Source organism: Caenorhabditis briggsae (assembly GCF_000004555.2).
Source record: "Caenorhabditis briggsae complete genome, chrII, whole genome shotgun sequence".
In the NCBI taxonomy this organism is placed as follows: Eukaryota; Metazoa; Nematoda; class Chromadorea; order Rhabditida; family Rhabditidae; genus Caenorhabditis; species Caenorhabditis briggsae.
In genome coordinates this window covers 7,579,900-7,605,556 of record NC_013486.2, presented here as the reverse complement: position 1 = coordinate 7,605,556, position 25,657 = coordinate 7,579,900, and the positions used below count along the sequence as shown (strand labels likewise).

The 25,657-nt window shown below is 39.2% G+C and overlaps 14 protein-coding genes across 14 annotated transcripts; 4 read left to right on the top strand and 10 right to left on the bottom strand.

Annotated features, from left to right (window-relative positions):
• Positions 1–1,055: 1,055 nt before the first annotated feature.
• On the top strand, positions 1,056–3,217 carry CBG03057 (the record flags this gene model as incomplete). Its single annotated transcript, XM_045242303.1, has 5 exons — positions 1,056–1,115; positions 1,160–1,217; positions 1,263–1,387; positions 1,437–1,541; positions 3,194–3,217. The coding sequence occupies 5 exons, from the start codon at positions 1,056–1,058 to the stop codon at positions 3,215–3,217; spliced, it is 372 nt and encodes a 123-aa protein (XP_045092136.1).
• A 275-nt stretch (positions 3,218–3,492) lies between these two features.
• CBG03058 lies at positions 3,493–5,632 on the top strand (the record flags this gene model as incomplete). The annotated part of the gene is made up of 5 exons (XM_002631208.1): positions 3,493–3,552; positions 5,088–5,142; positions 5,186–5,310; positions 5,354–5,543; positions 5,586–5,632. The coding sequence occupies 5 exons, from the start codon at positions 3,493–3,495 to the stop codon at positions 5,630–5,632; spliced, it is 477 nt and encodes a 158-aa protein (XP_002631254.1).
• Positions 5,633–5,736: 104 nt separating this feature from the next.
• Cbr-crn-5 lies at positions 5,737–6,474 on the bottom strand (the record flags this gene model as incomplete). The annotated part of the gene is made up of 3 exons (XM_002631209.1): positions 5,737–6,010; positions 6,058–6,224; positions 6,271–6,474. 3 exons carry the CDS (start codon positions 6,472–6,474, stop codon positions 5,737–5,739), a joined length of 645 nt encoding a protein of 214 aa, XP_002631255.1.
• A 183-nt stretch (positions 6,475–6,657) lies between these two features.
• On the bottom strand, positions 6,658–9,457 carry Cbr-crn-3 (the record flags this gene model as incomplete). The annotated part of the gene is made up of 5 exons (XM_002631210.1): positions 6,658–6,791; positions 6,839–7,136; positions 7,181–7,706; positions 7,758–9,188; positions 9,240–9,457. 5 exons carry the CDS (start codon positions 9,455–9,457, stop codon positions 6,658–6,660), a joined length of 2,607 nt encoding a protein of 868 aa, XP_002631256.1.
• A 272-nt stretch (positions 9,458–9,729) lies between these two features.
• CBG25573 lies at positions 9,730–11,998 on the bottom strand (the record flags this gene model as incomplete). The annotated part of the gene is made up of 8 exons (XM_045242302.1): positions 9,730–9,879; positions 9,924–10,217; positions 10,262–10,815; positions 10,861–11,053; positions 11,101–11,314; positions 11,362–11,505; positions 11,556–11,936; positions 11,985–11,998. The coding sequence occupies 8 exons, from the start codon at positions 11,996–11,998 to the stop codon at positions 9,730–9,732; spliced, it is 1,944 nt and encodes a 647-aa protein (XP_045098112.1).
• A 301-nt stretch (positions 11,999–12,299) lies between these two features.
• Positions 12,300–14,713, bottom strand: CBG03061 (the record flags this gene model as incomplete). The annotated part of the gene is made up of 8 exons (XM_045242301.1): positions 12,300–12,455; positions 12,497–12,799; positions 12,844–13,256; positions 13,305–13,482; positions 13,526–13,727; positions 13,782–13,925; positions 13,972–14,331; positions 14,655–14,713. The coding sequence occupies 8 exons, from the start codon at positions 14,711–14,713 to the stop codon at positions 12,300–12,302; spliced, it is 1,815 nt and encodes a 604-aa protein (XP_045092135.1).
• Positions 14,714–14,920: 207 nt separating this feature from the next.
• On the bottom strand, positions 14,921–16,241 carry Cbr-mrps-22 (the record flags this gene model as incomplete). The annotated part of the gene is made up of 3 exons (XM_045242300.1): positions 14,921–15,895; positions 15,941–16,115; positions 16,159–16,241. 3 exons carry the CDS (start codon positions 16,239–16,241, stop codon positions 14,921–14,923), a joined length of 1,233 nt encoding a protein of 410 aa, XP_045098111.1.
• Positions 16,242–16,410: 169 nt separating this feature from the next.
• Cbr-dap-3 lies at positions 16,411–17,697 on the bottom strand (the record flags this gene model as incomplete). The annotated part of the gene is made up of 4 exons (XM_002631212.2): positions 16,411–16,496; positions 16,547–16,643; positions 16,690–17,424; positions 17,467–17,697. 4 exons carry the CDS (start codon positions 17,695–17,697, stop codon positions 16,411–16,413), a joined length of 1,149 nt encoding a protein of 382 aa, XP_002631258.2.
• Positions 17,698–17,860: 163 nt separating this feature from the next.
• Cbr-dohh-1 lies at positions 17,861–18,891 on the bottom strand (the record flags this gene model as incomplete). Its single annotated transcript, XM_045242298.1, has 4 exons — positions 17,861–18,303; positions 18,348–18,536; positions 18,581–18,777; positions 18,824–18,891. The coding sequence occupies 4 exons, from the start codon at positions 18,889–18,891 to the stop codon at positions 17,861–17,863; spliced, it is 897 nt and encodes a 298-aa protein (XP_045098110.1).
• A 194-nt stretch (positions 18,892–19,085) lies between these two features.
• On the bottom strand, positions 19,086–19,502 carry Cbr-rpb-6 (the record flags this gene model as incomplete). The annotated part of the gene is made up of 1 exon (XM_002631213.1): positions 19,086–19,502. The coding sequence occupies one exon, from the start codon at positions 19,500–19,502 to the stop codon at positions 19,086–19,088; it is 417 nt and encodes a 138-aa protein (XP_002631259.1).
• Positions 19,503–20,619: 1,117 nt separating this feature from the next.
• Positions 20,620–21,693, top strand: Cbr-ebp-2 (the record flags this gene model as incomplete). The annotated part of the gene is made up of 4 exons (XM_045242297.1): positions 20,620–20,706; positions 20,751–21,002; positions 21,069–21,366; positions 21,410–21,693. The coding sequence occupies 4 exons, from the start codon at positions 20,620–20,622 to the stop codon at positions 21,691–21,693; spliced, it is 921 nt and encodes a 306-aa protein (XP_045092134.1).
• Positions 21,694–21,710: 17 nt separating this feature from the next.
• Positions 21,711–22,093, bottom strand: CBG25570 (the record flags this gene model as incomplete). Its single annotated transcript, XM_045242296.1, has 2 exons — positions 21,711–21,839; positions 21,950–22,093. 2 exons carry the CDS (start codon positions 22,091–22,093, stop codon positions 21,711–21,713), a joined length of 273 nt encoding a protein of 90 aa, XP_045098109.1.
• Positions 22,094–22,130: 37 nt separating this feature from the next.
• Cbr-adbp-1.1 lies at positions 22,131–23,129 on the top strand (the record flags this gene model as incomplete). The annotated part of the gene is made up of 6 exons (XM_045242295.1): positions 22,131–22,176; positions 22,236–22,355; positions 22,523–22,610; positions 22,662–22,836; positions 22,880–23,010; positions 23,060–23,129. The coding sequence occupies 6 exons, from the start codon at positions 22,131–22,133 to the stop codon at positions 23,127–23,129; spliced, it is 630 nt and encodes a 209-aa protein (XP_045092133.1).
• An 836-nt stretch (positions 23,130–23,965) lies between these two features.
• On the bottom strand, positions 23,966–24,985 carry CBG03066 (the record flags this gene model as incomplete). The annotated part of the gene is made up of 4 exons (XM_045242294.1): positions 23,966–24,065; positions 24,639–24,700; positions 24,848–24,851; positions 24,900–24,985. 4 exons carry the CDS (start codon positions 24,983–24,985, stop codon positions 23,966–23,968), a joined length of 252 nt encoding a protein of 83 aa, XP_045092132.1.
• Between the last annotated feature and the right edge of the window lie 672 nt (positions 24,986–25,657).

Below are 25,657 nucleotides of genomic sequence, written 5' to 3'. Positions count from 1 at the left end.
CTGAAATTCTGAAATTCTGAAATTCTGAAATTCTGAAATTCTGAAATTCTGAAATTCTGAAATTCTGAAATTCTGAAATTCTGAAATTCTGAAATTCTGAAATTCTGAAATTCTGAAATTCTGAAATTCTGAAATTCTGAAATTCTGAAATTCTGAAATTCTGAAATTCTGAAATTCTGAAATTCTGAAATTCTGAAATTCTGAAATTCTGAGATTCTGAAATTCTGAGATTCTGAGATTCTGAAATTCTGAAATTCTGAGATTCTGAAATTCTGAAATTCTGAAATTCTGAAATTCTGAAATTCTGAGATTCTGAAATTCTGAGATTCTGAGATTCTGAAATTCTGAAATTCTGAGATTCTGAAATTCTGAGATTCTGAGATTCTGAAATTCTGAAATTCTGAGATTCTGAAATTCTGAAATTCTGAAATTCTGAAATTCTGAAATTCTGAAATTCTGAAATTCTGAAATTCTGAAATTCTGAAATTCTGAAATTCTGAAATTCTGAAATTCTGAAATTCTGAAATTCTGAAATTCTGAAATTCTGAAATTCTGAAATTCTGAAATTCTGGAATTCTCAAATTCTCAAATTCTCAAATTCTCAAATTCTCAAATTCTCAAATTCTCAAATTCTCAAATTCTCAAATTCCGAAATTCTGAGATTCCGAAATTCTGAGATTTTGAAATTATGTAAATCTCAGATAGTGAAATTCTGTAAATCTCAGATAATGAAATTCTGAGATTTTGTGTTTTTAAGATTCTTAGATTCTCAAATTCATATATTCTCAGATTTCGAGACTATGAGTTATGTATAATTAGATCAAATCGCACCGAATGCGCACCATCGAGATGCGCCAGAGGTGCGGAAAACAAGCTGGTACTATTTCAATAATGGAAAACTCGCATTTATTGATCGCGCGCATAGTTTCTTCTTTTGAACAAAAAGTTATGATTCAACTGAAAATACTGATAAGGAAAACTCGGGAGACGTAGACAGGTGGACAGTCGCCCAGAATATACAAAGATTTTCAATATTATTTTTTGTTTTTCCCCCGATGACTCTCCGTTTCGAACGATTCCGGTATTTTCCGGAAAATGGGAAAACTATAACTTTGGTTAGTAAGGTAGCACCTTTTTTTAATAGATTAATTTTTTTCAGTTCCTTGGAGCAGTTTTAGGTCTCATTGTATGTTTCATTGATCTCCACAATTTGAAAGGTAAGTTCTTTTCATTTTTTGGAGGAAGCAATTGCGAAAATTTAGAAACTCATGTATTTTGGTCAATATTTTGGATATCTCTTCTTTTTGACATTATCACTATTTTGGTATTATTGAAAGACTGGGATGAAAATGTGGATTGGTTGAGGAAGGCTCCTTACTCTTTATGGGTGAATTTTAAAAAAAATTTAAAAACTGTTTTGTATCAAAAGATTTCAGCATAGTCTGTTATCCCTGGTAATCAGTTTTCTCATGTTCATGGCTGGAGTTTATTTTATGTCAATGGAATCTCAATCTGGAGAGAGTGCGATGTATGTGGCCGCGGTGAGTTTTTGTTTTACAAATAAACGATTTCCCGATTCTAAAACAATTGAAACCTGATAAAAATTGGCGACCGGGACATTTCGAAAGCGTGACAATTCGAAAATGAGACATTTCGAAAGTGGACATTTCCAATATGTCTTATACATTATATCTTATACATAAGCGTTTCGGAAGCGCGAAAATCTATAAAACACTAGATGTGTCTGTCCTGATGAAAGTCTGTAGACTCAAAAACTGAAAAATAAGAACTGAAAAATAAGGACTGAAAAATAAGTTGTTGTATATTTTATTGACCGGCACTGTATATGTATTTAGAAAACCTGAAAAATGAGATTAAAGGGGCTTTTTGAAGAATTAAATTATATTTAGGCGCTTGGAAAAACATGTAAAAAGGAGTTTTAAAGAATCAACTTTTTTTTGTTGAAATATATGGAAATTTATGAAAAATAACAAAGATTTCAAAAGTGTACTGATTAGCCAGATTAGAGAGTCTGTTGATCCCTTTCGCCACGTAGAGGCTCAGAACATGAAAGGGAAACAAGGTTTATTTGCCAATGGGATCACCTTCTAAAACCCATAAGGGGTGGAGGGAGGGGTCCCCCACCCAAAAAAAAAACAAGTAGTGTGCCGAACAACCCCTGTTTTCGGAGACCATTGTCGGTTAGTTTTCAAAAGCTCCTTTTCCCTGATAAGAAGCTAGATGCATACCGCTTTTCATTGTTGTTTCAATGTTTTAAATCTTTCATACAACCTCTTGCTACTGGGGGACGTTCAGTGAAAACACCTAGCCATGAACCCCGAAACATGGCGACCCTTAGGGCCTTTCAGTACTTTTTTCACATCGCACCAATCGACAGAAAAAAGCAAAAGAAACAACAACAAGCAGCGTAATGCAAATGGCTTCTCACCAGAGAAAAAGTGCCTGTGAAAATTCCAACAATAAAGATTCAAAGAGTGGGAATTCACAGAAAACTGATTTTTTTTCTCCAATACGTGGAATTTTTTAAAGGAGGGGGCGTGACCTAATATTTATTGATTTAATAATTTATTGCGTTACGTGAATAAAAAAAGTAATACATTCTGAAAAGCTTGAAAATTCAAAAAAAAATTGACGTGACCTTTGAAGAACAGTGAAGTAAATAGGTTAAATCGCGCCGAAGGCCCACCAGCTAGCTGTTTAAAGCGCCAGAGGATCGTTTGATTTAAAGCTACTAAAATTTTCAAAGCAATCCTCCAGTCTAGGTATTGTTCTGATTGTCCAAAGATGAACGGCGTAACGCCGTTGTGATTTTCATGAGGTGAATCAACTTTGATGTGCGATAACTCAACTCAAAGTTTATCAAAAAATTTAAAATTTGGCCAGCTTAAATGATAGATCTTTTCTGCTTTTGCACTTTGAGCCGAGTACAAAGACTTATTCAAATTTTATGTTAGTACAAACTTCATTCCGGGAACAATCAACTAATGCGATTCTGGAAAAAATCTGTGTTTTTTCAGTTCTTCTGTTTCCTAATATTTGGAATTCGCATTGCATGTGTTCTCAAAACGTTCCCACAGCTCAAGCAGGATCTTCACTTCCCAGGTTCCACAATTTTTTTCATACCTTTAAATATATAAAAATTTCAGGTCGTCCCACCAATTCACATTATGAGAATGAGGGAACCGCAATTGCATAAGTTGTGCAGCATAACTGTAAATATCTCTAAATGTTTTTTTTCTTTTCCTACTCCTTCTCTATTATTAATTTTTGAATGAATTGTGTAAACCTGTTGGAGAATAGAGCATCAATACGTTATCACTCTAAAAACGGAGAAGAAGAAGAAGACCAAATAATTGATAAGAATGACACAATGTAGTAACCGAAAACATCATATAAGCGACTCTTTTTTCTTTAGTTTTACTGATATTTTGACAATAAATAACGGATTGAGATTGTTTTTTTTTCAGGAAAATGCCACTGAACGTTTCCAGATTCAAGAAGCTTCCAGAGCTGGTGAAACTTTTGTCATTGGTGAGCTGGAAAACGGAAAAATACAGTTACAATTTTGGTTATTGATCATTTTATTCGTTCAACAACATACTTATTCAATTAGGTCATGTGGTTGGGAATACGGTCAAAGTATAGACCGTAAAACCTTTATTATTAGAGGACCCCTTGAATTTCAGGTAGCCCTTCTATTTTTCCAAAAGTTTTTATCAAAAAATTATGTGAATTTTCTTTCAAAAGAATGAAAATTCATGAATTTCACAAAAATTAAGGAAGTTTTTGAGCAAAAACCTGTGTCATTTCTGTTAGAGTTCGGGATTCCCGGAATATTTTTCACTGAAAACGTACGGTAAATTTTTAATTTCAAACAGTCCATTTTGAAAAGGGCCCTTCTATTACAGGGAGCATTACTATTTTTCCAAACACTTCTCAGAGGACCGAAGGTCCTACAACGACAACTACAGTAACCGGAAAGTATTTCATTTTTCAGGGTTTATAATAAATACTGAAAATATAAATATTTTTTGTACCAGAACAATAAAAGAAACATCTCAGACGAGATGAAAAACCTTGCCGGCGCGAAAAATTAAGTTTTCTTGCGGCGTACACGCTGCAGGAGAAATGGTTTTTTCAGGCCGACAAGGTTTTTTGAAAGTCACGCCGGCATGGAAAAGCTCTTTCAATCCTCTCCTTTCCCTCCGCAGCCGATGAATCAATAAAAATGCATCATATTAATGAGAAATGACTTAAAAGTAACATCTTCCAAAAAACAAAAGGAAGTAGGGAATTACATTTGAAGTACAATTTGAGAAATGTGGATAAGGCCCAAGAACTAGATTAGTCTCCAAATTCTTCACAATTTCGTCTGATTGAAGCAAATGATGTTGGTTTGAATTCGTTCCGTTTTCAGAGTAATTGATTGTTCGAACCGAAATCCTTGATTCCTGGTCAAAGCTCGCTGACTGAAAATTAATTTTTGGATTGATCATATCATCAGTGTTATACTCACTAAATTGCGAATCTTTTAAGATTTCAAGGTCCGTGAAAAGTGGGTTTTCTCTAGTTTTATCCGACTAGTTGAGCTTACATTTGACCGAAACGAGAAGGTATTGTTATGTCAAGAGTATCTGCAAAAACTCATTGTTTATTTTTATGAAAACCGGACAATTTCAAACCTTCTCAACTCTCGTTTCTGTCGCAAGTTGGTTGAGAAGTCGAGGGAGCCATAATTTCTAGAATTTGGAGAATATTTTGAAGGTGAAACAAAAATGAAAACGTTTGAAAATAGGAAAACTTGTAAATACATTGAAAATTTTAAACACTCAGGAATTTCGGAGCTTCGTTTCCTCTCCGGCGGATGATTTTTCTTTCCCTAACATACCGGGATGACTCTCTATATGGCCGTCATGACTCTTTCTTGCCGGCAAGCAAAATTATCATGCCGAAACCAAAAATTCTCATGCCGACAAGGCACTTCTTCGCCGGCATGAGTTTTCATCTCGTCTGAGATGATAAAAAGAAATCCAAAAGCAATCAATACTTAAACAAAAAACCTTCAGCTAACATCGCTAACACTTCTCATTTACCTCGGAACCATCAAATTCAGACCACCAGGTTAGTCAAAGAAGTGCTATTCAATGTCTCAACATTTCTTTAGGAATGTCCGTTATATGGTTCACCATCGGCTGCTCTATAGTTTTCGACATTTGCACCATTGCAGTTCTCCTCAAAGAATACGATTTTTCAATTATGGCGATTCGAATGTTACCGTATGCTGCTATTGTAAGGTTGCTTTATTCGCTTTTATTGAATCTCAAAAATTAAGGAATGCGTTGGATCAATTCTTGCACTCATTTTCTATGTCATCTCGACGGCGATTTCAATCAGCAGTGAAGAAGTCACTGATGATTTCGGATTCATGGTTGTTGCTATTATCTGTCTGTTGAGCGCACTGATCCATTTATCCAACCTTGTTGTTAACATTCGAAGATGGAATAATGGATCTCATCATTTGAGTAAGACTATTATTTTTTTTGTTGATATTCCTATATTTTCAGATCCCGCAGGTGTTTACGAATACTCAAACTACGGATCTGAAGCTTGAACCTAACAATTTTGATATTTTATTTTAAAACCAATTTATTCATATATTTATTCAACAAATCAAAGTCCACAACAACGATAAATAAAAAATTGAATTTCCAAAAATTAATGTTCATCAACGGAATGTTTCCGTTTCATCACAGACGTGTAGAACTCGAAAATCGCAGAAGCGGACGGTTGTGCGAGACTCCAGGCGGCTTCAAGTTGTAGATAATCCCAGTTTCCAATAACGTCCATCGAACAGACTTCTGGGAATCCGTCAGTTCCCTTGCACACAGCGAAAAGAACTTTTCCAGTTGAGGCAGCCTCTTGTTTCGCTGTTGGATCAATGATCAGTTCGTCTTTCACTCGGACAATCAGGACGCCACAGAAGACTGTTCTGAAAAATATATTTGAACCTACAGATTCTTTGTAAAATATTCTTACTCAAATGGCATTCCATTGTCGAGAAGAGCGAAACATGCACCATTGAGAGAAACTGCTCCCATACTTCCGTCATCCTGTATTCCATGAATTGTAACAACAAGACCAGTATGAGGGAAAAGCTCCAGATTGATTGCCTTGGCAAGTGTCGATTGGATGATATTGTTCAGCTGAATTTCAAAAGTTTTATTATTTCCAAATGATTTCGGTTCATACCACACTGAACTTGTTATCTCCACAGTTAGCTCTATAGCTGATATCCAGTGTCATTGCTTCCTCATTTGCTTTTGAAGCATGTACGTCTCCTGGTCCACTGCACGAAGCCCAAATACATGTAGATCCTTGTGAGAAGCACGCCGAACCGTCTGCATTTTTTAGGAATGACAACTCACATCGCATTTCTCGTAGCCTTCCTGCCATCTGTAAATCGGATGGATTCTGAAATAAGATCCTGAATAATATTCAGAGCTGAAAAAAAAATCTTGGAGTAGACAACCGATAACTTATGAAAAATGCAACAAAAATTGAAGTAAAAAGAAAATTCATTTCAAACACAACAACATTAAAAGCAACAATTGAAACAAATAATAATGATGGAACCGATCATTTTTTGTAATTAATAGTTCCGGTACGATTCGACGACTTCTTCATAGAATTGTTCTTTTTAGATTTATTTTTCAAACGGTATTTCTGATGGAACGGGTCGAAAGCGGCATTGGGATCACTTACAGGCTTTTCTGAATTTTTAAAATATTAATTTCCCTATGTCAAATTTATAGCTTACCGAATTCGCTGCTATCAGCCTTATTGTAGTCAAACTCTTCTACTTCGCCCGATTCTTCCTCAGTTTTGATTTTCTTTGGATCCGAACAACTTGATGTTTCTCCAAGGACGACAGAAACGTCGATGTTCCTTCGAGCAGCTTGCATCTTTCTCTTCATTGCTTTCTTTGACATGATTTGGTCGTCCGAGAATCGAGATGGATCGAAAATAGGAGGTTCTGCTTGCTCTTCCATCGTTGTTTCTTTTTGTTGCTCCTCAGCTTCTGTAGCTTCCACCTTGAGGTTATCCACGTTGAGAATCTGAAAACACACAGAATAAAAACTTTTAAGAGCAGAATATTAACCTTCGGATCAAACTCTGGTTTTCGCACAACAGCTGCGTCGTGGTGTGAGAACATGGTTTTCGGTTTGTCACCTTCCTCCAGTCTCTTTCTTTCGGCTTCTTCCCTATCCTCTTCTTCTTGCTTCTGCTTCGCGATCAACATCATCTGGTAGCACTCAAATGGAGTTACGAACTTATCGAGCTCGTTTAATAATTTTCCGATTTTCTTATTATCTGGCTTCTTTCCTTTTTCAACCACTGTCATTGCTTCTGGATTTGGAGCAACAGACGATGATTCGAGAACAGAGAGCAGCGATTCCTTATGATCCTTCTCCAAAATCTCCTTCATTTCTTCATTCTTATCAATATCAAGCTCTCCTCTCTCTTCATCAAACTTGGTATGTGAAAAATCGATCTTCGATTTCAGGACGGATGTTATATAATCCATAGAATCGTTCATAACTCCTCTCGCTTCTTGTGCATCTGTCTTTTCCTTCACACTTCTCTCAGCCTTTTCCAGTTTGATATCTCTGGCTTCCACCATGATTCTGAAAAAAAGAAAAATGTTAGGTATTTTAAATGTTTGGTCCTAAACATACTTGAGAATATCACCAGTACGCTGTTTTACAAAATACGGCAGTGGATTACAGCATACGTAAATACCTCCCACATCCCTGGGAAGCGTTTCAGCAAGAGATAACAGCATATGATTAGGGAGGACGAACTGGGGACTCTCATCTTCGGCTCGAGCGACGATATCTCTCCAACGATAGAGACTAGTAAGAGCGAAATCTTGTCGATTGTTCAAAGTGAATCGGAACTTAATTTCTGTCATGTATCCTTTTGGATTGAACACTGGTTTCTTGTAAACACGTATGCACAAATCGTTACTCTCTGCATACACATTTTCCAGATCCTTGTGTCCTTGTTGCAACAGTTGTTCTCTTAACATATCATACGAGTAAAGAAGGTAGTGGGTGTCTTCTCTGGCATAATTAATCATTGCATTTCGAAGTGGTCTTGCTCTCCAGTCAGCCAACTGATACTGCTTGTCGAGAACAACGTCAGCAAAACGGAATGCAAGATAGGCGAGACTGAACTTGGGATACTTGAGCTTCTTCATCGCAACGTAGGTATCGAACAGGTTGACGACATGCACTCCAAAATCGCGTTGAAGCCAAAGAACATCGTTATCAGATCCGTGGAAAACTTTGAGGATATTTGGATTGGTAAACGGCTCGTTCAGAATTCCAATACGATCCCACATTGGGAAAGGATCAATGATGAAATCCTCATCTCTTGTTGAGATTTGAATGAGACAAGTGAGGCCAAGATACGTTCGCATTTCATGATGTTCCAAATCGACAGAAAACTCTTCAACACTGTTCAACTTATCCCTCAATGATTCCAATTTCTCCTTTGTGTCAACGATAGTCAGCGGTGTTTCTGTCAAAGTTTTGAATTTTTGTGGTGTGACAGATTTCAGTTGCTTCTCTGGAACTTTGAAATGGAGCATCTCGGCAATATAAGGATGCTCTTCTTCAGTTTCTGCCGAAGCGCTGATCCAATCCCTTTGACCTGATTCGTTGTCGTCAACTACCACAATTCCGCTTCTTCTCTCGACAGCGTGATGCTTGACTGTCAATTTTGAAGCAAATGGTGCCGATGAGTTGTCACTTGTGATGTTGTAGGTTCTCTGTGGTTTTTCGTGAACAACCATTTGAGCAGCCTCCTCTCTTCGTTCTCTGAACTTCGCGGCTAATACAGTACCGATGTTAGCTGAGAAGGTCTTCATAGCTTCAGCAACTTCGGCTTCCGTTTTGCGATTTGTCGGACCGGCTTTCGTTATGAACTCTGGTACTTTCACAATAGTGTCCCTTTCTGCTTTTTTGAGTACTCCGTGAAGAGTTGCCACTCTTTCCGCAATGTTATCCTGTGCTTCAATCACACATTCTGTGTAGTGCTCGATACTTGAACCGACATCTGGCAGTCTCATAGCACATCCAATTGACTTTGTTATTTTGCCCATCCTAGAAAAAGGAAATAAATACGGTTCAGTACTTGTGTCGGATGAAACTTACAGTGCATTCAGGCGTTCCTCTGAGCGTTTCATAAACGCGTTGAATGTCGGATACGAATTATAGAGCTCAAAATCAGCACCAGATTTTGGAAGACCGTTCGATTCTCGAACCAAAGCAGCTCCTGTTCTTGTCATTTCCTCCACTCGCTTTCTCATGACTTGTATATTCTCTCTCACCAATTCATCATGTTCTCCATTGTCCTCGACTGGTTGTGACATTCTGTAAAAATATTTAGGACTTTAATTTTCAAAATTGACAATTTGAAGATAGTTATTTCGGCAAGACACCAATGAAATCATATTAATTAAGAAAGTATTTTTTTTTCAAAATTTGAAAATTGTTCATCTTGTCAAGAATACATGAATCGAACCCGATCAGAAAATAAAATAAAACCGTAGTCAACATTAAAGAGTGAAATAAAAATGACACAATATAAACGGAGATGATGAATATAGAAACATAGGTGCAAATGAAAAAGGAAGATCAGTTACTAAACAACCTTTCTGTATAGGCTAATCGTTGTGAATTGAATTTGCTCGAAATAAGATGAGAAGAAGGGAATGGAGAAGTGACGCATCAGAGGATGAGATCTTTCTTCGTCGAGGTATGGAAGCGAGATGATTCGTTTCCATTGTTCCGGCTGAAAGCATTGAATTAACTGAATTCAGAAGAACAATTTTTTACCATCTCTCTGAAATCATGGTTCTTCTTCGTGGATGGTTTATCAATATCGATAACATAATCACACGAGCTTAGAACCGCATTTTTAGATTTCACATCGCATTGCCCATTCGAGAGCATGAAACCCAAAGGTTTGAGTTCTTTGTATGATTCTGGAGAAATTCCAGTGTATTCGAAGTCTAGGAATTTCATTTCGACCTTTCGTGAATTTCCTTTTCCGTCTTCAGCTTCTGATGGAATGAAGAACGAAGACGGGAAGCGTTTCCATGCTTTACCCAGGCACAACCTAATTGGATCCTAAAATGAGGAAAGTCCTTATTCTCTTCACTGCTCATACTTACGTTGAACCTGCCGAACTCTTCGTGAGCATTGAGTTCCTCGTGAAGCCCTTTGTAGATATCCATTTCTGACCCATAGCTTTGATGACTAGAGTAGACACGCAAGAACGAGCAGATGACGAACAATCCAACAACGATACGTACGATTCGAACCCCTGATTTTCTCATTGAATTATCAGCAACAAGTAGATCTGTTGGTTCTGGTACAAGAGGCGATGTCGTTTCAGTATTCGAATCAGTCCGAGATCGAGTGGGTTCTGTGCGAGGTGTTGTGGGATTTCGAGAAAAACGAGACGTCGGTGTTGTTGATAATGGATGACGAGAACTTTTAACAGTTGGTGTGTTTCGCATGGGGGAGGCCTCTTCCAGCTCGTCGGCTAGTAAACGAGGGATGGCATCACAAGCAAGAGCAGCGAAAAGAGCAACATGTGGATAGATCGGAAACATGAACCGTTCGAATTTCCTGCTAAGGAGAGCGAACGAAGCGAACCAGAAGAAACAATCCCGTGCTAGGTTGAAAATAGTGAAACAATCATGAATTTGATCGATGGGGTTGGCTGCAAGAATTATGATTCAACGTACGATGCATTCGGAAATCTTACGAAGCCGGTATCGAATATCATTTTCTGCCGGTACCCTGTACTTTCTGTACACTTTGTAAGACAAGTAGGGACCAACAACAGCAAGAAACGAGGCAGTGTTCCAGTTAGATATGAAGTCTAGAATACTAATAACCGCCATTTGTGGCGAGCTTTGGCCATGTGTAAAATCAGTCCACAACAGTCCTCGTCTAGCCTGAAATGATATTATTATAGTCCCAGTAATTGGATGATTTCTCTGACCGAATGACCGAATCCGTAGTATATCGTCTCCACATAAGACGTGGCAAGCGTGGTCACCGCAGCAAAAATGGTAACAGAGACTACATCTTCTTTCTTGATCCCGACATCTTTCTTTTTGTAATATAACGAATTGAGTAAAAGGGTTAGACCGAATACAGTCGTATGTGGACTTCCAATCGCAACAGACATCACCCAGAAAAACATAGAAAGCTTGCTGAAAATGGAAACTCTTTAAAGAAGAGATTTCAAAAATGTATTCACTTTTTTTCGTTTAAATAGGCTCCAATGTAGAAAAACGAGCAGATCATAGAGAACGTATATGGAGTCAATGTGACACTTGCATGAAACATTCCAGATGAAAATGCTGAGAATATGAGGAAATAGCGACCAGTTGAAACGTTGATTCTGAAATAAGTGTTTTTTTCCCAAGAATGTTGCCGATTCAACACAATTACCGTTTGCTAATACTGTCGAATGCATAATATTCCCCGGCCAAGCAAGCGATTCCAATCGTTAGACGAACCAATGTGAAAACCACAATTTTGGACTGTCCAAATGAGTTAGCAAAAAAAGAAGAAGGAATAGAGTGAAGCCACAGAAAGAAATATGATCGACTGGTGTGGGTCGGCGGACATTCCCATTTTGAAGTAGAATTGTAATAAGTGAGAGAATGAAGTGCTTCCCAGAAGTTGTATGTTTCATCAGTGTCCCTGATAACCGACCAAAGAGCTCCAGAAATGCGAATTGATAGAAGAAGTTTGACCACAGCTCCCATCGATGGCTGCCACCTACTGATAGGTTCCTTGTCTCCATGGTACAGTTTCTGAGATCTTCGTCTAAAAAGAAAAATTAATTTATAAATGAAGCCAATGAAAGATACTAACCTTTCTATGGTCATGTTAGTATTAGTCGGTATAACCCTGCAAAAATGATTGTAAAGGGCAGAAAGAGGGAAACAAGTTCCAGAAATATTTAACGATGGTATCAGACCACTCATGAAATTGAATGCACAATTCTATTGAATTTGCCATAATTTGAAATATAAAGCGAGATGAATTGTAAACGGAATCACAAAATATTGGTCATAATTGGAAAGTACAAGATAACCCGGAAATGAAACAAGTAAAACAACGGAATCCCAGCGGTATGAACATAATATAGAGCTATAATAAACAGAATAGAAGCGAATAGTCGTCAGCCTACTCCGAAATCTTTTTGTACACCGTATATGTAGTCATCGAATTCGCTTTATCCGAGAAGTGTGGAACATAGAAAGCTCGCAGTAAGCCGAAATATTTCGTTGGTTTCGACAGATCGATGAATGGGCGTGTGATAATTGGCTTCCATTCGGTAGGCTGAAAATTGGTTAAAAGATGTTTTAGAATTCACTAGTCACCTTCTCTCCTAAATTCGGTTCCAATTCAGTGGCAGGCATATCCAAGTCGACGAAGTAATCGCACGAATCTAAACTAACGTATCGAGACGTTTCTTCTTTGTTCATATTATTCATATCAGAAGGTTCGTGGCGAGTGGAATCGATCAAATTCATGGTCGCTTTGAATGGTTTCGGAAGAAGTCCGGTGAATTCACTTTTCACAAACTGCATCCTGACTTTTCTTCCATTTCTATCGTAATTGGGAACGAAGAAGGACGATGGGAACCGGTGCCACTCTTTGCCGACGCAAATTTGAACGTCGTTCTGGAACTCATTTATAAAGGATCTAAGTTCGACCTTCAACATACCGAGCCCGGATTGATACGTTCGTCTTTGTTGACACCATTTTCCTCCATGCCAAAGCGAAAGTTAACATTGTATTCCACGCCTGACCCAAGTTCTTTTTCTAAGACTTCGTAAATTTCCGATTGTGCTGCGTAATTACGGTGAACGGAAAACGCTCTAGAAGTAGATAGGAGTGCGAAACAAGAGAGAATCATAACTGTGATTATTGTCCTCTGGTTTACTGCCAATTGACCGATTATAGTTTCGAAAAAGCAGTTGTACACAACAGCTGCGAGAAGAGCAATGAATGGATAGATCGGGAATAGGAATCGCTCTTCCTTGTGTGCTTGTGACCCGAAAATCAACATCCATAAGGCAGCAGTAATTGCGAACAGCACGACTGAAGAGTTCCTTCGGTAAAATGCACCCAAGCCACCTGCAATTAGTAACGGATAAGAAATTTTTCAACCATTCCTATTATTACCTGCTCTCCTCGACGCCCAGAACCTCCAGAGAGTTAAAGGACATCCCAATAAGATAATGAAAACAGCGATGTTCCAGTTGAGGAAAAGATTTTTGATGTAGAAAGTGATAGGTTCCTCTCCGTATAGAGAAGGTCCTGGCCCACTCAAGACGTTATAAAGAACTATATTCAAGGACGCCTGAATTCGTAGATACATTAAGCTTCTGACATACTTCACATACCACCACGGGTTTTCCGAAATAGTGAGTATCAGTCAGGAACTGGACAACTCCGATACCCAATCCTGATCCCAAAGATGCGAGAACAAACTCTGATTTCAAATCTTCCACGAAGAGCATGTGCACAACAAACGGTAATCCAATAACTGCAGAGAACGGCCATCCAACCAAAGCAGAAAACGCTACGCAGAAAATACCCAAAGTCCTGAAAAAAAGCATACTAAGCTCTGAAAATCGCTGGATTAAGAGTCAAAATTACCAGCGTCTGGAGACAAATGATGCGATGATGTAGTATGAAAGCGACATGCAAAAAGACGACGGCAAAAAAGTAGCACTTGCCAGGAACACTCCGGGAGAGAAAACCGAGAAGAAATAGAAGAATCGACCAGTTCTGGCGTTGATGCTGAAAAATAAGATACCGTTTTGAATCATCTGTTTATAAGTCTCACTTTCTACATATCGCGCGGTACGCATAGTATTCTCCGCACGCACAGAGGAGACTCAAAATGCACCGAATGAATATGAAAACTTCAACTTTGGGCCGGAAGGAGACAAACCAAGCGGGAATGTAGTGAAGACCAATGTAAAAGTAGGATCTAATTGCGTAAATCGGGGAGTATTCCCAAGTTTGGAATCCTTCTCCGTAAAGAAATAAGTGTAGCGGTTCCCAGTAGTTGTAAACCTCATCGCAGTCATTGATTACTCCGAAAAATCCACTGAACATGCGGAATGCGCTAAGTGCCAGCATCATAGTCAAATCGAAATCCTGTTCATTCGACCAGGAATCTTCTTTTCTAGACGGCAGTGGTCTGAAAAACGAATATTCTTAGTATTTTTAGTTAAGGCTTCCAATCGGTCGGGAAATTTAGCCGGCCGACCGACCACCGACCCCGCCAACCGAGCTGACCGATCGGCGCATCGACAGATTTTGTGCGCTTGCGAACGTGTTTGTATGAACGTGTTTGTATACTCAGCATTGTATTTTACGACAAACTGTTCACTAAATGCCTCGTTTGTCGTACAATGAAATGCTGCGTACGCAAAAATTCGTAAACTAACGCAAATGCACGAAAACGGCTCGGATTTCCGACCGACCGGAATGGGAGCCTTAGTTTTAGTACGCAAACCCAACCTTTTTGGTTCCTCGTCCAGTCTTCCTTTCTGAGGAGTGCTCCCTTTTCGATTCCTCATTAATGTTTTAATAGGTCTTTTCCTCAAATTTTCCAGTGAGGCTCACTTCGAATTCTTTCAGCAATTGAAAAATACAATGGGTATGAACCGTTCGAAAAAAGTATGAAAACAAATAAGTACTACATCTATAACTTTCATAACGAGCAAACGAAACAGAAATGTTTAAAAATAACAATAAAGTTCTAAACCTAAAATATAAAGCTTCGTTCACTCTTCCTTCTTATCATCTGTGTTTTGATCCCGACTTCTCCACCTTCCTCGTCCACGACCTTCTTCTTTCTTTTCTGTTCCATCTGAGCCAACAGTTCCTTCACTCTTCACAACTTTCACAGAGTATTCGTCACTCAATTCGCCAAGAGGTCCTTCACTGCCACGAATGTTGCCCGAAGTGATTCGAACTCTTCTTTTGTCTACACGACCCAGTCGTTCTCTGAGCCCGAAATGCTTCTCGGCTTCATGTTCTGACTTCACTTTGCCCGTGGAAATAAATGCTTGTAAATCTCCGATTTGGTCTCGGAAGCGAGCGTTTTGTTTGATGAAATCTTTCACAATTTTCTCATCAGAATCTCCCTGAGCGATGGTTACTCTCCAATCTGGTCGTACTGCTTTTTGGAGTCGGACAAGATTAGCACAATCAGCTAAGCGTCCGAGGCCTCCGAAATAGTTCAGAAGTTTTGGAACATTGTCATTGAGGGCCAGGAAGAAGGTGAAAGGTCCGAAATGACGTGTTGAAGTGATCACATGGAATTTTCCTGATTCGTTGATACGATCAAATACAAGTTGACTCAGCCGAATGTAGGACGGATCGTCTGGCTCATAAAACCAGCACGCCCAGTCAAGAACAAACTCATGCTCGTTTTTATCAAGCGCATTCTGAAGATATGGATCGGTGAAAAGCGCTGGCGCATTCACTGGTCGGTTCGGTTTCTGATAATAAGTTCTGTTCATTCTATCGTGTTCTTCGGGGTTTGCGGTTCTCAGTGTTCCATCAGGCTCTCTAACGACAACGGTACGATCTTGATCAGTGGCATCGAAAGTGATATCAGTGAAGACGAATTTGCTTGTATCGAAATCTTTCAATTCTGAATCTTGGGCCAATATTTGAACACTTTCTACTCGGGGTTCCTTGACTGGAACAAATTGCAAAAACCGACGAGCCTCTTCCCGCATTCTTTCACGAGTCTGAAAAGTTCCATTCCTCTCGATTCACATTGTGAAAAAACAAACCTTTTCAAGTCGCTCCTCTGTCATCAAAGCGAAATGGGATCTTTGCTGAATGGAGGTTCTTCTTGGACGGAACACTTTGTACTCGAGATCGATTTCTGTTAAGTCGGTAAGAAGTTTTTGAACTTCTTGGTCCACAAAAAGTTTCTCCACATTGATATCTTCATTTGAGGAACTCCTGAAAATGAATTTATACAGGGAGGCCCACAAGAAATGCTCACCTTGCTTTTATCCATTGTGAAGAAAGCCTGATCTCGCTGGGAATTCGTGCCAGTGTCGGAATCTTCGGCTTGAATTTGAACATCTGAACAGAATAACCCAAATTAGAACGGAAAACAGCAAAAATACAGAAGCCTGAATACAACAGGCTAAAACAAGCTAAAACACAACCACATGACAGATGTATTGTCAGAGCTATTTATAAAAGTCTACAGAAAACCTAAAAAAAACAATAACAAACAAAAAAGTATAAATCAATTGAATGCACATAATCTCTCGTAGTAGTACGGATTGAATGCGCTGAGATGCATGAGTTGTTTTCTTCCCTCTTCGCTTCGAGCTAAAAAAACTGACAAGTTCAGAGATCCATGAATAGACGAGACTACTCACCTGCTTTTGACGCCAACCAGTTTTTGTTCACATAGTAGTTATAAAGTGCATCTGTCTCACTTTCTGTGTAATTCGTCGTTTCAATTGGAACAAACGGCTGTAATTACCGTGTCAAATATAGCGCTGTGACTTTTTAAAATTACCTCAACGAATTCGAATCCTTCTTCTCCGAACAACTCTAACGGTGTATGCCTTGAAACACCAAGCTCATCTCTTGCGTCGGCAACCTCTTTCTTATCAGCAACCATCAGAACGCATCCATTGGTCCAGTCATTGGAGATCATTCGACGGAAATGTACAACCAAAGTTAGATCTGATGGTGGCGCATAAGTTCTATCAGCTCTCTTCACCAATGTTTTTCCCCATAATGAATTCGCATCATCGATAGCAACAAGAACTTTGAGCTTGTCGTCTTTAGCATGTCGTCGAAGCTCCCGGAATAATGCTCCAACACAATCGCTAGCTAGGAACGGAGCCGAAATTCCCATTTCGATAATTTCCGTGATTGGTTTGCCTTTCAAGGTACGCTCGCTTTTTGACCATTCGTAATCCTTTTCAGTAAGAAGAACACCGAGTATTTTCCAGATGTGTTGGTTTTGTTGTTTAAAGTTCTGAAGAATAGCTACGGCGTTCGATGGGTCGTTGATGCGCCCCGAAACAAATGATGACATCTCAATCTCCTTTACTCTTCTCGTGAGTTCCATAGCACTACGAAGATGAACAATGGCCCACTTATTTGTGTATGCATGATGAACAGCTTGATTCAGTGTGACCGTTTTTCCTGTTCCAAATGCTCCCCAGAGTACAAGACGAAGATTGGGGAGGTTCTTATCAACGATACGCATACAACTAGCGATTTCAGCAATCGGTTCGCGGATCTGTGAATGATTCTTTTCAGTAGAAATGCTTTATTCACTTACAAGAGTGACTATTTCTCCTAGCGTATCCATTTGCTTTGAAAGCGGAGCTGGTAAATGTGATTTCATATTTAGTTGCTTGGCAACGGCCAATTCCATCTCACAAAGCGTTCCCACTTTGATATTATCATGAGCAGTTGCTTCAGAGCTGAACTGTCTACAAGATGAAACTTTTTGTTCACAAGAGCCCATTCTTCGAGCCATTTGAAGAACTAGTCTCCCACACGGCTTCATCCTGAAAGGAGATTTAGACGGAGGAATTGTGAAAGTTTAGCAATAGTTTTCCGAAGTAACGATTATGAAAATATCTTAATGACATGTGATCAACAGTCACCTTTATGATGACTAATAATGTAACGAAACAAAAAACATTGAAAAAAAAACAAGAACAAAACTATTAAAGAGAGGCATACTGCAAATCAGAGCTGTTTTCGTAGTCTACCATATCCAAAGCGACTTCACAGCTTTCACGAACTACCCGTTCCTCATCGTTCACATATTGTTTAAGAATCTCGGTGCACTCCTCATTGGCGATGGCACCAAGTGCCTCGGCACACTCATGACGGACCATACAGTTCTCTGTTGGCAGAAGAAGACGATCTTTCAATTCTTTGATTGCGACTGGAGACTGGACTTGACCGAGAACATAAGCAATTTCGTGGCGGAAAAGGGCACTATCTTCACAGTACAACCCTTGGGCAAGAGCTTTGATGGATTCGTCAGTGTTGATGTTTCTCAAACTAAACATTGCACGATATCTGTCGAAGAGTGGCAAAGACACGTTGACTAGTGTAGCGGCAAGTTCGGTGACATCGACTGTCGAGGCAGAAGGAGTGGGATCTGAGAAAAGTAAATTTGAACCTGAACCAGAAACAGTTTCTTACCAACACTATCGTAGGGACTGTTGGTGTCTTTTCCGCTCTTCTCCACCCATTCTACTCTGCCAAGAGCAATCTGGCATGTCTCCGAAACTTCAGGGCATGGATCCTGGGCATATTTCCGCAGAACCTCTTTCACGGAAGGATCAGCAATGGCTCCAAGAGCTTCCCCAGCCTCGTGACGGACCATCGGTTCTAAAAATTGAACGAATTGATACACTTTCTGTGAAGTGAATCACCTTGTTTCTCGTCTTGAAGAACATTAACCAAAGTTGGAATCGCGCTCTTGTTTTGCATCTGTCCCAAACAATATGCAAGCTCGTGTTTCAATAGTGCAGACTCGTCATTCAAACACTTGCCGATCCATTCAACAGAACGATCGCATCCTATGTTTCGGAGAATGAACAGTGCTCGGAAGCGAGACTTCAGGGGACGCCTGGAAAATTCTCAATAGATCGAAATTCTGTAACAGACTCGCTCACTTTGTATCGTTCAGAGCTTGCCCGATGTTGTCAATTTCAGCGTCACTGAAGGTTTTCGTCGCCACCATAGCTTTCCGGGAGTATTGGTGGATTACCTAAATTTTATTTTTTTTTCACAGAATTTTGTCAACAGAAGAAGAATATTAAGAGAAAAGAATATTGGGAAGAGTAATATAAAATTAAAAGCGAAAATGTGGAAAAAGAAAAGAAAGAGAGAAGGGTAAATATTGAACAGTAAAACTTGGAATGTAGACTTGTTCAGCTACCAATCTGCAAGTTGAAGTTGTTCGGTGGGCCAGTCCTCGTACGATCCGTCTGGAAGATATCGACGAATGATTATTGGAACGCGACGTTGCTTGAGTTCTTTTCTGGCAATCTCGAGTGGATCGGTCTCTCCTTCAAGCTCGACCATAACTGGGGCTCCCATAGCAATTTGGAGAGCACGAGTTCCGAGAACACGAGCACGCTCGTACTTTGTCATGAACGGAGTAGTTACATGTTCACTAGTTGGGACAGCTTTTCCTTGATCGAACAGCTCAAAGTTCTCATCAACGTTGTTGTCATCATCTTCCTCTTCATGATCCGGGCGCTGTTGTTCCTCTTCAATCACATCTTCCATTTCGTTATCGTCGACAAAATCATCATTGTCCATGTCTTGATAATCATCATCGTCCGCCATTTTTCTGAAAAACTTGCACTCAAAAACTGAGCTAAAGCAGGAATATATCAAATAAAGGATAGATTCTATAAAGAAAAAACGAGGCCTAAACAACAAAGGATTTTAAAAAGTGTCTATATGTTTAGGTAATTGTAGGCGAGCTTCGAATAAGAAACTAAATATTTTAGCGAATCAAAAAATGCTTTTTATCGGCACAAAATTCGGATTTTGGTAAAAACAGCGAAAGAAAACGATCAGCATTCGAAACAATTCCTGAGTGTGCGTTTACGCTAAACAGCGCGCAAGGTGTAAAAGCGGAGTGTCGTTGTCTGCGGCAATTTGAAACACAGATTTGTCTGAAACATTTTGAATCTATCGTCATTTTCATTCTTCTTTGGAACTTTCGTTTCACCTTCTCTTGCACGATTCGAGCTCTGTTTTTGTTCTGATCCAATACTTATTCAACCTCTTTGAGGGTACCCAAGTTCTGGCCTCAGGAAGCCTCATTAGTCGTTATACAGTTGGGTTGACCGGTCCGGCGGTAGTCTTTCGATTTCATCTATTTATCACTTTTCGAATAATATATTTCATTTACTACTAATTCTTCCTAGTCTCATTATCTATGCATGTTTGCATAGCTCCGCCAGCAAACCCTCCCAATTATTCATTTGCCTACATTCTATTGTTGTCCGTCTGCCAAATGTCACATCCAATGAAGCCGAGCACAGCCCAATTTTCTATTCGTTCTGCTGTTTCAGTCTCCCAATCACTTTTCATATTTGTTCGAACCAACTTTTCAAATACATGCCGTGTTGCTTGCCTTGCTAAACCTTATACTATTTGCAGTTCTAGTCAGTTGTTCTTCTGAGTGCTCTCATTTTTCTTGTTTCATATCTTTCTAAAATTTAACACCCTCATCACAGAATCTATTTTTTTCTAGATGTAGGCAGAGTATCTGCATTTTTCGTTCCCTCGTTCCTTTTGTCTCGTTGTCTGTGTATCCCTATTGGATAGCGTTTCTGTGTTCAGCGCTTGCGCAGCGGACGTGGCGGGCGACCAAACGATTTCATTCTTGTCTCTGCAGCTATTTACCCTTTTTCATCGATTTGTTCTCAATCACACTTTTACAGAAAGAGCAATGGTGGTCAACGTCTTCATCAGCGCTGTGACCACCGACACGCTCAGCCGCAAAGAAGCTGTCGCCTGGGTTAACAACTTGCTCAAGGTGTGAAGTCATTCGAAAGCATAAAAAAGGTTTTATTATTTCAGAGTCACTTCACGAAGGTCGAAGAAATGGCCTCCGGTGCTGCATACTGCCAGCTAACGCACCTTTTATTCGCAAACTCGATCAACTTGCGAAAAGTGAAGTTCAACCCAAGGAGTGAACCGGATATCCTGACAAACTGGAAAGTTCTCACAACAGCCTGGAAAGATTTAGGAATCGACAAGCCAGTGGATGTTGAAAAGATGAAAAAAGCAAAGTTCCAGGATAATATGGAGTTCCTGCAGTGGTTTTACAAAGTATGATATCTGTATCCCTAAACTCTATTTCTCTGTATCCCTAAACTCTATTTTATTTTATTCCAGTTCTTCAACGCTAATTTGGTGGGAGATGCCGAAGACTACGACGCTGTAGGAGCTCGTTTCAACGAAGATCTGCCTGCTCTGAAAGGGTCTTCGGGAGCTCGTCCAGCTGTCGCTGCTGTCCGTCCAACTGCTGCTCCTGTCGCCAAACCTAAGGCTGTGGCACCCGCTGCTGCACCGAATGCTGCTGCCAAGGCATCCGTTGCCCCAACGGTTCGCAATGGAACTCGTCCAGCTCCAGCGACATCCGCAGGCACTCGACGTTCCGAGCCATCACAAAACGAGGAGCTTCTGAAGCAGGGTGATTATAATTATTGAGTTTTTAAACCCAAGAAAATGTTCAGAAATCGAAAAGCAAAAGTCGTTGGCTACTGATTGGGAGACGATGGCGAAGGAAATGGAGTCGGAACGCGAGTTTTACTACTCGATGCTGCAGCGGGTCGAAGGACTCGTTCATGAAGCTGAAGAACTGAAGTCCACCACAATCGATGTCGAAGCTCTTAAGGCCGTTCTGTATCAATCAAATGAAGAAGGTGAGCACGAAGTGGAGGCCACAGAGAATGGCGCCGATAGTTCGCAACTCAGAGATGCTCTTCAAGCCAACCTCGACGACACAGACACTTTCTGAAGAATTGCACTCGTTAATCACGTTTCCACCCGTTTCCGTCTCCTATCCCATCGATTTTTCTGTGGTTTCTCGTCTGATCCGTCTCCCTTTGCTTTCATTGTGCCATGTACCGTTTCTAATTTATTACTATTTTCCTTCATAATTTTCTTGTGTAATACGCATATTTATTTGAGATAAACATGATTGATCTAAATACAAACTTTGTCTTGATGTTTTATTTTGAACAAGATCTGTTGATATCGAAGCAATACATAACGTATTCACACCGAATCGATTTTTGGCGACTTAGACATTCGCAACGACACTCCGCTGTTCCGAGAGTGTCCGTCAGATTCGGAGGCAATTGATTTCCGCAAAAAAATCCGAAAAATTGCGTGATAGTTTCAAGTTCTTGTTTCATCTCTTTTCAGATCTCAACAAAATCTCGGAAAAACTCCATGGAGACACTCTTCGGATATAAAGAGGAGGCGCTGGTTACCAGAGGTTTGTGAAAATTAAAAATCGATTCACGTGAATACCATGTACATGGTTCGACGTTTCAGAAAGCTGGGGTGTCGTCCAACAACCACAAGCTCCAGTGGATAATGAGTCTAAAAAACGGCGAAAAACAACATCGATTGCATCTAGAAAGAAAGCGAAAATGGCAAGAGGTGCAGAAGATAGTGAGTTTGCATCAGTGTTTAAAAAGTGAATTGAAAGAATACCTAATTTCTCAAAAGTGGTCACAAAAAATAATCATGATCACCAACCAAAGATATCCTAGCTTAAATGTTTTTTTTTGGTTAAACAACATTTTTACTTTGAACAGAATGAATTTCAAAATTTACAGTCGCCGACGAGCCTGCGAAGCAACTTGCAACAGAACTCTTGAATCAAATCGAGACTACACCTGGTCAAATTTCCTTGAACTTCTCATCGTAAGTTGGAAAAAATAGTCTTTCGTTTCTAAATGAATGAATTTGATTCAGAGCGAAGTCTTCCGAAGTATGCCCACTGCCACCAAGTTTCAATCAAAATGTGAAGTCAAACTGGTCGATTGATAAACTCAAAGAAGGACAATTGAGTAGTCTTCTTGATCCGAACAATAAGAGCTTCAAGCCATTAGGAATCAAGAAGATTCAAAAGGTGGAAACTAAAACAGAAGTTCGTTTTTAAATCGATTCTCTCGAAAAAAAAAACTCTACAGATTCTTCCAAGACAATTGGATCTGAAGCAAACAATCGCGAAACTAAAAAATGAAGATAAGAAGGATGATCAGTATATTGGATTCTCCGTTGCCATTGCCAACGTTCTCAGAAGATGCGAACCAGACATTGCGTTAGTTTTTTTTAAACTTGAATTAAATGAAATCCGGTATTATTTTCAGCGAAAAACTTGCTCAATCCATCGTTAGTCTTGTCGAAACCGAAGCTTCAAGCGTAGTCAGTAAGCTGTAATCAGAACTCCGCCAATTTGCACCATTCTTCCAAATCTCTAACACACATTATATGTATATCTATCGTCTTCCTATCTGTTTCTCTTTGAATAATTTATCAATCATTTAAAATAATTTTTAATAAGAGCTTTATGTAATAAAATACTTTGATAATCATGAATAAAAAAGGCCTGCGATATTTTATTAACTTTATGTTATCTACTGAAAGATAAATGAACATTTATTAATAAGAAAAAGGGAGCTGTGTACGCGTATACATACATACGGGGATACAAAAACATGGTTCGGGAAAGAGATTGAAGATGTAATTAAAATTAAAGAAAAATAGTAAGACGGACTGCAAGATTCTCAGTTATCAATCGAATGACGTCGGGCCTGGAGTGGGCTGAAAATATGGCAAATATATTCTTCTTCGACTTATTTCGAAAACCCAGAAAAATCTAAAAACGAACAACCACAGGAGAAGCGTATTGAGAGAACGATCTGTTGTTTGTTAGAGAGGAAAGATTACGGTAGAAGTTGACGACAATCGGAAAATTAAAAATGGCTGACATAACGAATTTTGTGAAGAAGAATATAATTGAATGTGCTTTGTACAAACCTGAAGACGAAGAAGAAGAAGGAGAAGGAGAAGAAGAAGGGGGAGATCTCAGAGAAGGAAAGAAGGAACCGGAATCTACCATTCGGATGCACCTTCTAACTCGCTACAATTCATTTGAGCGGTTTTATTTAATTAGAAACAATTTATTGTATTAATATGAGGTGAGTATGAGATCTAATGAGAAAAAATCCGAATTTTTGATTTTTAATAAATTGGTTGTTCGAAGAAAAAAGAACCTACTTGAGTTCAGAGAATCTGCGCAAATATTTCGTTTCCTCGAAGGATCTTTCATCGATTCTGTGCTGCTCTTCAGTGTCTTGACGACGAAGACGATTTCTGCAAAAACAAAAACTGATATTATACTGATACAATACAACCGGAGTTGTGGATGAGAATGGCAGGTGGAAGTGGGCGAAGGTCCCACAACGATAGCTTCAGTAACCTAAAAATATTGTTATTTTTTCGTTTTCTACCGCTTTTCGTTGCATGTTCTGTTATTTTTTCCCCAAACAAATTCGAAAATAAAAACTTTCGATTGTGAAAAAAATGACTGAAAACGCACGGCCCATACTCCAGAGGTACATCAAAAGAGGAACATCATGCTAAAGAGATTGACCCAGAGGGTACATAGTTTGAAGGAGTACATCTAGGTAGTTTTGTCACTATCAGGGAGTACATCTAGGCCAATCTAAGCCTAGATGTACCAATCTCTAGGCTTATCTATTTAGATGTACCTTTTCAGACTATATACCCTCTGAGTCAATGTACCCCTTGAGCATGATGTACCCTATTTCGAAGTACCATCGGAGTTTTCGCCAAAACGCACAAAAATCGAGATGATAAATTCGGAAAATAAAAACACTTTTAGGTTACGGTAGTTTTCGTTGTGGGACCTTCAGCCACTTCCACCGGCGTTTCTCTTCCGTAGCTCCAATTATTGGGTAGCAGGATAATAATAATACGATTGTATGCTAAAAAACTTTTTACAGCTGAATGGAACAATTCTAAAACCATTTTTCAAATTCTCTTCAATTTTCCAAAAATACCTACCTGTAATTTGGTCTGAACTCGAACAGCATCCACAATGCGCTCACGACGACGGCAATGATAACTACGGCGAATCTGAAGATTATTCCATCTGAATCAAGGAAATCCTGTGAAGAAACTTACGTAAAAATCAATAGATAAAGCCTAAAAATATATGACTCGCAGCAGCTGATCTCGGTACATTCCGTCGGCCATCCGCATAGTGTCATCCTACTACCAAACACTGGAAAGAATTATATACTCAAAAAAAAAAGATGAAAAAAGGAAAAATATGAGAAAAAAGAAGAAGAAGAAGTAATTATGATAGCTATGTCAGATTGACTGCATCACGGAAGCATGAAAACGGAGCAATTGGAAAAAAGAAAAGGAGAAGAAAAAGAGCATGTTCTTACTCAAATTACCCACTTCCCTTCTAGTCAAATAACCATCGGGGGGGGGGGGGGGGGGGCACGAGTTTTTGAGTTCAGAATCCAGAAGTTCCGAGACATCTTAAAAACGCGATGAGAAAATATCTTCTGGACTTATTGTGCGAAATTTTGTATGGTAATTTCTAAGTTAGATGCGTCCTGTGACTACATATAAAGGCTGCTTTGAAGCTTTTCAGACAGTTTGTTAAGTTAGCATATTTCGAAACTTTTCGACATAATAGAAAAATTCGTAAACTGTGAGTAATTCCAAATAAATGTATTGTCGAACAAGTCACTCAGATTTTGTTATAACTGTTTGAGGAACGGACTGAAAAACTTCAAAATCCAAAAATCATAAACATGAAGCTCACCCAAACCGTGAATTTCGAGGTCAATTATCTCCATTTCTATACAAGATATCAAAAATGTGTCAACTAGGAAAATGTTTATGATATTATGATAAACAATTTATCA